Consider the following 11,824-nt stretch of genomic DNA (forward strand, 5'->3'; position numbering starts at 1 on the left):
CGTACTAATGTGGTACCCAGAATATTAAAAAAGGCTAGAACAACAGCAACCACTAGTTTCTTGAAGACTTCGCAGAGTTTTCAGCGCCTCAAATTCAATGCCTTTCAAAATTTATTAGTGTAGTGAGTTCGTGATGCAAATGAAGATTGGAGTAGAAAAAAGAAGAAATCTGATGGAAAGGGTTAAAATAAGAAAAGAGGGTTTATTTAAATAAAACAGAAAAAGGAAAGAGGCTTTGTTAGGATTGTATTTTGAAAGTGATTAGGTAAACATATAAAAAGTGGTTTTTTTCTTAAAATTTGGGTGAGAATTTAGAGATCCTCTTGGAGAGGCTCTAACATGGCATCTTGTCTTTTACCATCTGATCCAACAAGGCTCTGTTCCTTTTTCCATTTCTTTTGATTTTTTCAAAATGCCCCCACAGAATAGCAACAATCAAAGAAGAGATAATGCCCTAAAACCTTCTGTCAATGTGTATCATGTAACTAACATTTCACCTTCAAACATAATTGAGTTTTAGATTTCTCCATGTTCACTCAAAAAGTCAAAATGGGGGAAATAAATCTAACTTCACAGCTGACAACGATATTCTACTACTGGCAACAAAGGAGATTTTTCCTCCCGCGAGTAAGTCCTGAACTCAATGGTTCTTACAAAATTTTTATGGTCCAGTCATCTGCAATCCGGACACCTGGCTTGCGGATAGTTACAACAGCCGAGCCACGTCCCCGTTGAAGCCACAGTGGCCCCAGTTCAATGTCAACATTTAGATTTGTTGACTCAATATGAGCGCTCTTTGGTCTAGAAGCATTTCCTAGCAGGATAATCCTCTCAACAACTGATGATGTTGAAAATCGGGAATTACCTGAGGAAGTGGGTGCCAGGTTTACAGATGTCAGTTTGCCATCTGCAAACACAAAGCGACGATGAATGTAGGCCCCGTGCTTAAAATCAAAGCTTTTGCCATCGTCAACATAGAGTTCACCCTCAGCTGCTTGGGAACTATTAAGAGCTATCACCTAAAGTAGACATAAGAGAATTCAGCAATCAGTTGCTTGTGGCTTATGCTATTAATAAAGCTAGCAATTTATGACAAAACAAGTTAGTAGTAACATTGTAGCTAGCAGAACTCATGCAGAAAAGAGAAGTGCTCTTCCAAGCCCCAACTTCAAAATCATTATTCTGAATCAAGCTAAGTGTTGCTATTGCATGATAAATAATCGTTGCAATGCATTTTAAGAGAGGAACTAAAGAGCAGTGCACATTTTATTCAATCTCTCTCCCAGATTTCTAAAGATGTTTCTATAGTAAGTAACATAATAATCAAACAAATGTGCAAAGAGATAGAAAGAAGTAGCTGTAGAATCTAATAGGTCTTCATTATGTTGATCCATAATATAAACCACAATTTTCAATTGTCACTATAACGACCCACGAAAAAGTGCCAGCCACATCTATGCTATATCCCAAAAAGACCAGTCTAATCACAATTGAAGCTCCTTGTAATTGTATATATAGCCCAGATAGACCATTTGTATGCCTGATGTGGGATTTAGCACGCACACCAATCAACTAATTTAATTCAAGATCCAATCAATATTGGGCATCACAGTCACAATATTCGAAGAAGTGAAATAACAATAACAAGTTTGTCTAAAAACATTCATCATAAGACAGCCTCAAAATTTTCTTGGTTTTATGTTAAATATGACAGGTAAACTAGCATTCTGAATATTGTTTAGGACCTCTTTGGCGAATTATCACATTTATCATCAAAACATTCAACACTGCTAGCCTTGTCAGTGAATTAAATTGGTAACCACACTTTTCATATTTCATTTCAATGGCTGAAATGACAAGGCATAGGTGTTGTTACAATATGTCTCCCCCACTTTATGGCTACATCTCATTTTGCACACAATTTTTGCTAAATTGAATATGTCAAATATCAAAGTAGGCACCTAATTAAAGGAACCACTTGATATAGACAAAACCTGATTTCTCCCATGTAACTATTGAACATCATTCCTTAAATTCATGGATTCAAGTAACAGCCCAGTGATAATGACACCACTTGTGGTGTTTGAGTGATTTGAACGTTAATTTCCCCCTCCCCCACTATCTATCTATATAAGTATATATATATGGGCAAAACTTAGTGTTAAATTACTGATTGTCCCAAAATCTTAAACTATTAGGTAATTGTGAATTTAATCACTTAATCATAAATTTAATACTCTCCCTCACTTGTGGGTCTAAATTTCCCCTTAATAAGTGGGGGCCCAACAAGTGGGAATTTAACATTTTAAATAAGAGGTAGAGTAAAGTCAGGAATCGAATTCAAGATCTCCTGCTCTGATATTATGTTAAATTACTGATTGTCCTAAAAGCTTAAGCTGTTAGGAAATTGTGAATTTAATCACTTAACCATAAATCTAATACTTAGGTACAGTATTTAGGTGCTATTCTTTAGGTTTCCCTTTTAAGATTTTGCCATGTAGATTTTTTCTCATGAGATGGAAGTATATTTTTTAATTAAATAGCCATATAGCTGAATTTTAAGAGAGGGACCTAACGAATAGCACCTAAAGTACTGTACCTAAGTTTTATCCTATATATATATATACATATATAATCATTCCTTAAAATCTCATTTTGTTTTGCAATTATATGTTTTGTAAAGTGGAAAGCAAAGACAACTACTTTCTTCTTCTTTAACTAAAAGTAAATAATGTACCCTACTATCACTAAACATGTATCCTAACTCTTAGCATGCGGTAAACAAACCAAAAGCTACGACATACACCCACATCTGACTTCTATATTCTTATTATTTCCTTTTCTTTTCTTTTTTTATACCTTTTTTTTTTTGGATAAGTAATAAAAAATTTATTGCAATCAAAATAACAGACCCATGTACACAGGAAAAATACTATGGGTGCAATACAATTAAGATCCCAAAAAACAATGATCAATCAAAATAGGAAGAGAAGAAAAAGAAAAAGAATGTAAAGCTAAGTATTGACTATGGACATTTTAAGTGGGGAAATTATAATATGGACCTTTTTCTTAGGTATTCGAAGTATGGACGTCTCCATTAGAAATACTAGGAAATGCCATTTGACTTGAAGGTCATTGGCATGGTGTCTATATACTTATTTCTTAAATATGAATGGAAAATATAAATCAGTCATATGCCATATAACATAGTTATTTTCCAATTTTCAAAATAGCCTGCTGAATTTCAATTAGGTTTTGAATGAACAGTAAAGTTTCCTTAATTACCCAAAAGATACCTTAGGAACCAAAAAGATAATAAGTTTTCAATCTAATGCCAACACTTGTAACAAAGTTGAAGGAGCTAAGCAGCAAGGTCAAAACATATGGACATTGGTAACTTGGACATGTTCATGAGGGTATGATTGCTATATCATGAATCTATGGAGGTCAGATCAGCATTAAATACATACCAGAGTGTAAGGATCGTTCACCATCTGCGTGGAGCTTCGCCGAAACCGGTCTTTTCTTGGAATGATTGTTCCTGCCCTTTGGAAGGCAGGGATACTGTCTTCTGAGATATCCAGCTTGTAGGTCATGCTTCCCTTATAAGTAGTTCCAGTTCTCAGGTCATACCAAGATTGTTTCCCAGGTAAATACACTGATGCATGTTTAGCACGCTAAGAAGATACCAATAAATTAGTTCGTGATAAAACAAAATGAGAAGAAAGGAGACAAGAGTAATTTGGCAGGAAATAGTATTCTTAATATAAAAATGCAAAAATACCGGAATGCTAGAAAAAAATGTAAGAATATGGTACTTTTTGAACTTGCATCTTCAAAATGCAAGTTCAAGTGAAATCGCATTTTGAAAATGCCAGTTACTGCTTAGTGTCTGGTGCACATATGGTAGGTAAAGCCCGCATTTTGAAAATGGCAGTTAATGCTTAGTGTCTGGTGCACATTTGGTAGGCAAAGTCCACCTATAGCAACAAACTTGAACTCGCATTTTGAAAACGCCAGTTAATGCTTAGTTGTCAGGTGCACATTTGGTAGGTTTCCAGCTCTAACAACGGCAGCAGCAGCAACAACAATGATGCCTTAGTCCCAAAACTTCAATTATGAATCCTCATAGACTAATTAGGGTTAGCATGTATTCTCCTCTACGGCTCTACCATTATATCCTCGCCAAAACCATACTCATTGCTACCACCTTAGTTAATGTGTTCTTTTTACAACCCTTACTAGTTTTATTTTTAAGTCTTCCTCTCTACCTCTTTTTGTTCCCTTGACTTGAATCGTATCACTTTCTCATTGGTGCACTAATTGCTCTTTACACATGACCAAACCATCTCAAGCGACTCTCCCTCATCCTTTCATCAACAAGAGTAATCCCTATCTTTAAATGAATTTTTGTACTTGGTATTGTATCTTTCTTCATATTCTCATTTCAGATGCGCTTATATTTCATTAGCATGTTGCTTCTAATATCCCAACATTTGGTACCATATGGCTTAGCTAGTCTTATAGCAATCTTATAAAACTTACTATTTAACTTAATAGGAGCTAGCCTTATAGCAATCACTCAACCTAAAACCTTTAGATTCCAAAGCATCCCTCCAAATTTCAATTTGGTGTTAACTCCAAGTCTAGTTCATCCACTAAACTATATTTTTTGCAAAAAGCATACAAGATACAACAAGAGACTTCATCTTAAATTGATCTAGTGAGTTCATCCATAACCAATGCTACGGGAGACAGACTTAAAGCCGATCCTTTATACAAACCAATTGGAATAGGAAATTCACTTGTGACGCCTCAGCATGAAATTGCATCTTGGAAATGAGATTTCACTACAACTTTCATTTTAAATATGCAAGTGTTATATTCTCAGGTTACATTTCAAATTATACTTTTATATTAAAATACTATTTCCTGCCAAATGACTAGTGATTCAAACTGGAGGATAATTTTCTACTAGAAATAATATAATAGGCTCACAGCTGTACCTCGGTATAAATCCCTTGCACCAGAATACTGTTTCCAACCATGAAAGCCTCATCATTGTTGAAAGTAGCTTCCTCAGAAGGGAATTCCATCCACAATGGTCGCACGACAGGAACACCACTAGTGTTTGCCTCTCTGAATAATGTGTAGAAATATGGCAGCAACATATAACGGACATGTATGGCATCTCTTATAAGTTCTGTATTTCGCTCTCTGCAGTTATGTAAAAGTCCATGGATTTAAATTATCAAAAACAGATCACAACACTAGGCTAGCTGGTATTGAAACCAAAGCATTCAAGGTGAGAATATGACTGAAAGTTGTATCAAACAGATGCGCATATTGAGATATTTGTTGCATGTACAACTGCAAACATTTAAAATCAGGTTTTTGAATATCTTTCAATGAGTTCTGTTTGTGTCAAACACTTGCACAAAGGGTAGCAAAGACAGTAATAAAAAATGCCAAGTCTGCTCGGCTCAATTTTAGCCCCTGTAATAGTCTCAAGAGTCCATGAAGATTATAATTTTGGTATCAAACATTTTAAGATAACAAATTTACCTGAAAACCTTATGCCTGCAGTCTTCATATTTATATTTTTTAAATTTATGTTCTCCCAGATAATTAAAGCACGTTATCTCATTGAACTAAAGAAATTTTTATTAAGTCAGAAACTTCGTGAAATGAAATATAGAATACAAGACAACCGTCATGGCACATTACTAAAGGTGCCTATTGGGTGGCGTGGAGTCTTACTTCTGATTCTCACCATTTACCAACAAAATATATCTACTACTAATATTATTTTGATTGCAAATTTTAAGTTAGTTCAATAGTATGCTAGACGAGAGAGAGAGAGAGAGACAGAGAGAGAGAGAGAGAGGAAGGAGGGGGGGTAGTTTACTTCAAAAGAAGAGGGCTACCTACCCAAATAACCATGGTTCACGTCTTTTCGTGTCATGATGGGCATGGGCTCTAAAGAAAGGATAGAAAGCACCAACTTGATACCAGCGAACTAATAACTCAGGCTCTGGATTGCCAAAAAACCCACCAACATCCGCACCTGCAGAAAAGAAAATCAACTATGACCCTTTTTACGGAGTAAAAAGTTGGGTTCTTTTTTCTTTTTTGGCAAGTAAAAACACTCTCACAAAGTAAAGTCTTGTCCATGACCTCGACCTTTGTTCCCATAGGGTACGAGGTATCGGTTGAACTAGAGTTTATAAGTGAAAATAAGCAGGTTTTTTCTTTTTACACAAATCAACAACACTTACCAGAGAACGAAATTCCAGTAAGACCAAGTGACAAAATCATTGGGACTGAAACCCGGAGATGCTCCCATTCTGCTGTGTTATCTCCCGTCCAAATTGCTCCATACCTTTGACTTCCAGCAAATATAGCTCTTGACAAAACAAAAGGCCTATCCTTCCCATTTCCACGTTTTTGAAGCCCATCAGCTGTTGCCATGTGGAAGTAGTACCCATAGACATTATGTAATTCCCTGTGCTCCACACCTCCATAATGTAAAGCATCTCTTGGCATTGTCAACTGATCATAAAAAATTGTTAATGTATTACCTTCAGAATTTTTTATTTCGGTGAGTAAGCTCTAGCAGAGTTATCTCAAGCTATTCTACTTTACAAACAGTGTCATTGACTAGTAATAACAATCATGTGAGATATATTCTTAAAAATATTTCTTATCAGAATACAAGGTCATATAATCTTCTACGAATCAGTCACCATTTATCAAATGTCTCCTATTGACCTATGAATTTGTTTAGATTATTCAATGCCAACACCAGTAAAAGTTGAGAACTTCAATCTCTCACTCAATCATACGGTCATTTCCTCCTAAATGTAAATTTGTGTTAATAAGGACAATGTAAAAAGACATAGAATAGGTCTGATATGTTTAATGAGTGACAATCTCGAAAGATTCTGTATTCAACTCTTTCAAACAAGAGAATATCATAAAGAAGATAAGGTTATTGTAATGTTTTAATATACTATAACAAATCTTAATTTTATACTCTGCTAATACTTGTCCTTCAAGCTCCAAACAACTTTCTTGTCACTATACCTGAGAACCAATAATGAACATCCCATATTTTCTTTAATCTCTCCTATAAAACAAACAAATTTATAAGAGAGAGAGAGAGAGAGAGAGAGAGAGAGAGAGAGAGAGAGGTTCAAAACTAAAAAGCATTGATCTGAATTTGAGGGTTCTTCTTTCCATAGTCTTCAAACAGCCACAAATATCAATTGAGTAAACACTTTTCAGAACCAGAACATCACCTTGAAAAATTGCAAACGCACATGTACCAGTGGTTCATTACTTGCAAAATAGAAAACAATAAATCCTAAGTTTAAGCATGCAATTGTTCATTATAAGCATTTCCTTTAATCCTATAGAAGTGCTACACCTAACAGTCACATGTTAATAAGTTGCATGGTGAGGTCTATGGGGGACCCATCAAAGGGTGGTGTTCTCACATACCACATGCCACGTACAACACATTTGGAGCTCATGGGTAAACAACTTAGTAGTATTTTATATCCTAAGGTTCTCAAACACAACACCCAACTTAGTTACTTATATCTCCTAACTTAGTTTTACTATTTAGACATAATCGATGCCTCTTGGTGTTTGTTCTTCATCATTTGTTTTTCAAACTAAAAAATAGTGTAATATTGTAAAAACCAATTAACTGCCTTTTGAAATAACAGGAGGGAACAATGAGATGTAGTAAGGAACCAAATTCCATCTACCAAAACACAAAAACATATCATAAAAGGATAGAGTTACATAACTAATTTAAATTTTAAGCGTTCTAGCAAGCCCACGATCAGTCTGATCAGTTGCATACATTGTCATACAACAACCGTCGTATATTCATTATTAAGCATTTCATTGATGGAGACTACGAACTCATTCAATCTCAAGCAATTCATTTCCATTATCGTATAACAGTAAGCATAAATTAATGATAAAAGTAAATAACCAATTAAAAATGTAAAACCTCAACAAACAAAAGTAAAAGCATGTGAGTTGAGTGACAAACCTCAGGACCATTAAACACAGAAGGCTCATTCATGTCATTCCAAATATACAGCGAAGGCGTGGATCCAACATAGTTTTCATAAGAGAATCTGTCAGCCCACCACGACCTAATCTCCGGGTTCAAAGTATCAGGGTAAGACGAGGAACCAGGCCAGCACCAACCATCGAAATCATTCCCATTCGCATCCTTCACATAGTACCCCTTCTGAGTCGCCTCCTTATGCAAAAAATACCCGTCGTCTCTCTTAGTATGAGGATCCACAATGGTAACCATATGCCTTCCCTTCGCGGCCAGCTTGTTTTGCATCTAACCTTATTTGGATGTTTTTAAAATTAGTAAGGGGGAAGGGAGTAATTAGCCCTTCCCCTTATGTAATTTTGTTAATATAATAAGGGTAAATTAGGTAATTTACTTGGTCAATAGTTTATGTATTCTACTCCCCCTTCAAATCTCTCCAATTTGGGGGAATTAAAATTGGGGGGCTAGAGGGAGTCCAAACCCCTCCAAACTCCTCCAAACCCCTCCCCCTCATTCTTTAAAAAACTTCCAAACAAGGTAATTGCATTACTCTCCCTCCCTCTACTCTACTCCCCCTCCTTTTTTAAACATCCAAACATGCCATAAGTTTCATGGTGAGGTCTATGGGGGACCCATCAAAGGGTGGTGTTCTCACATATCACATGCCACGTTCAACACATTTGGAGCTCATGGGTAAACAACTTAGTAGTATTTTATATCCTAAGGTTCTCAAACACACTCCCAACTTAGTTACTTATATCTCCTAACTTAGTTTTACTATTTAGACATAATCTATGCCTCTTGGTGTTTGTTCTTCATCATTTGTTTTTCAAACTAAAAAATAGTGTAATATTGTAAAAACCAATTAACTGCCTTTTGAAATAACAGGAGGGAACAAAGAGATGTAGTAAGGAACCAAATTCCATCTACCAAAGCACAAAAACATATCATAAAAGGATAGAGTTACATAACTAATTTAAATTTTAAGCATTCTAGCAAGCCCACGATCAGTCTGATCAGTTGCATACATTGTCATACGACAACCATCGTATATTCATTATTAAGCATTTCATTGATGGAGACTACAAACTCATTCAATCTCAAGCAATTCATTTCCATTATCGTATAACAGTAAGCATAAATTAATGATAAAAGTAAATAACCAATTAAAAATGTAAAACCTCAACAAACAAAAGTAAAAGCATGTGAGTTGAGTGGCAAACCTCAGGACCATTAAACACAGAAGGCTCATTCATGTCATTCCAAATATACAGCGAAGGCGTGGATCCAACATAGTTTTCATAAGAGAATCTGTCAGCCCACCACGACCTAATCTCCGGGTTCAAAGTATCAGGGTAAGACGAGGAACCAGGCCAGCACCAACCATCGAAATCATTCCCATTCGCATCCTTCACATAGTACCCCTTCTGAGTCGCCTCCTTATGCAAAAAATACCCGTCGTCTCTCTTAGTATGAGGATCCACAATGGTAACCATATGCCTTCCCTTCGCGGCCAGCTTGTTTTGCATCTCTTCCGGGTGTGGGAACAGCGCTCTATCCCAAGTAAAATACCTCTTCCCATCCGTATGCTCGATATCAAGCCACAAAACGTCATAAGGAATGTTGTTTTCGTCAAATTTGGCGTCCACATTCTCCACATCCTCCTCATCCCTATAATTCCACCTACATTGGTGATAAGCCGTGGCGAACAATTGAGGCATCGCGGGAGTTCCAGTCACACTAGTGTACTGTCTAACGACGTCTTTAGGCTTTGGACCGACGAAGAAGAAGGCGTCCACAATCCCGGCCTCGCTCATCCACAATGTGTCGATTCTAGACCTATCCGACGGCAATGAGATCCCGGAATCCGCGTCCCAACGGCAGTCAACACATCGATCTGCATCTCCGCCGCGTTCAGCCAGAAGAATCCGGAAGTTCCGTGAGACTTGCCGTGCGAGATCATGAAGGGAATCGAGCCGTAGAGGCCGAAAGGAGCCTCGTGTACGTATTCGAACACGTCGAGATTGAAGAGACGGTAGGGTTCGGAGTGGTCTTCGAGCCCCGGGCCTCGGGTCGGCTTGAGAGCGAAGCTGGTAGCGTGTTCGGGTATGCCGTAGACGAAATCGGCGCCGTAAAACGACACGTCGAAGCTGATCGACTGTGGACCGTACGGCCGCGAGTCGGTGTGACCTCGAAACCTCTCAGCCCAATCCTCATCTTCGTCTTTCTCTTCCTTGACTTGGACTTGGTCTTGGTCTTGATCGTCGTCTTGGTATTGGTCATGATCGTGCTTTTCTTCTTCTTGATCGCTTTTCGGTTTTTTGTGCTTCAGCTGCTCGAAATCGAACAAGCCATGGGAGTTGAGGGAAATTACGCGTTTGCCACCGTATTTGTCGCGGACGTAAACCTCGAACGGTTCGAGGCGGAGTACGGCGTCGTATTCCTCATTCAAGTAAACAATCGAGGACGGAGATGAATCTCCGTCTAGAGTCTTGGTATCAAGGTTTTGGAGCCAGAGCTTCTTGCTTGTGAATTCGGGAACGACGACGTTCGGGACTTCGAAGCGCTTCTTCGGCGGAGGTGGGATCGAAGAAGGGTCTTCGTCGATTCTGAGCCGTAGGATCCCGTCTTGATAGGCGGAGAGGGAGAGAATCAACGGCTTGATTTGATCGTCGCGACGGTTGGTGATCTTGGCGACGAGGTCACCGTCGGAGATGGAGACGTCGGTGGCGATGAGGGAGGAGGGGGCGGGTTTGCGGGAGCGGGCGCGTTTGCAGAAAGGGGTTTGGTTGCAGTTACGGAACTCGTCTTTTTTCCATGAGAGGACTGAGGTGAGGTGAAGAGAGAAGAGGAAAAGGAGGAGGAGGAGAAGGAGAGTGAGGTTTTTCATCTGGGGTGGATTCATTGGAGAGTTGGCATGGGAAATGGAAATGGAAATGGAAGGGGGGGGATTTGAAATGGAGAAAGGAAAGAATAGGAGTGGCTGAATAGACTAGCTGAGCGATTTTGCAGTGGACTGGACTGAGAGTCTGTTTCGATCCGTGTATTTTGCTTAAATTTAAAACTTTTTACCGTGAAGATTGCAGAAAAAAATAAAAATTATCAAAAATATAATAAAGTAATTTATAAATAGTATTAAAAAGTATAATAAAATTTATAAATAATAGTAAAAATTAGTTTAATAATAAAATAAATTGATAAAAAATAATATTTATCAAACGGACACTTGAGAGTTTGGACACTGAATCGGGTTATGATTATATCCGATCCGGCAACTTTTTTTTAATAATATATTTATTTAATTTTTATTTAGTAATATTGTTGAAGCCACGATTCAATGTCCCGGTTCCTAGATCAAGTTACCGTCCGACTTGGGTTTAATAACTATTTTATAGATCAAAATTCATAATTGAAACTTGTAGAACATAAGGGATCGTTTGGTATAGGAATTTAGATACATGTTTTTAGTTTTTAAATAACAATATACGCATTTTTATACACTTTTTCATTTACGCATATTTTTAAAAAATACAAACAAACGTTACCAAACGGCTTTTAATACTTTGTGTTTTAATCATCAATATCAATATCTAGTTTTATATATATATATAATAATATATTTATTTAATTTTTATTTAGTAATATTGTTGAACCCACGATTCAATGTCCCAGTCCCTAGATCAACTTACCATCTGGCTTGGGTTTAATAACTATTTTATAGATCAAAATTCATAATTG

General features: G+C 37.2%; 1 protein-coding gene across 1 annotated transcript; it reads right to left on the reverse strand.

Annotated features, from left to right (window-relative positions):
- Nucleotides 1–462: 462 nt before the first annotated feature.
- On the reverse strand, nucleotides 463–11,116 carry LOC111992850 (probable glucan 1,3-alpha-glucosidase). Its single transcript, XM_065781287.1, is given in 7 exon segments — nucleotides 463–1,019; nucleotides 3,471–3,677; nucleotides 5,007–5,217; nucleotides 5,932–6,067; nucleotides 6,279–6,552; nucleotides 9,310–9,968; nucleotides 9,971–11,116. Coding segments are annotated over 7 exon segments (2,877 nt in total). The 5' UTR covers nucleotides 10,992–11,116; the 3' UTR covers nucleotides 463–650.
- Between the last annotated feature and the right edge of the window lie 708 nt (nucleotides 11,117–11,824).

The sequence above is a fragment of the Quercus suber genome, unplaced genomic scaffold, assembly GCF_002906115.3.
Source record: "Quercus suber isolate HL8 unplaced genomic scaffold, Cork oak 2.0 scaffold_262, whole genome shotgun sequence".
Taxonomy (NCBI): Eukaryota; Viridiplantae; Streptophyta; class Magnoliopsida; order Fagales; family Fagaceae; genus Quercus; species Quercus suber.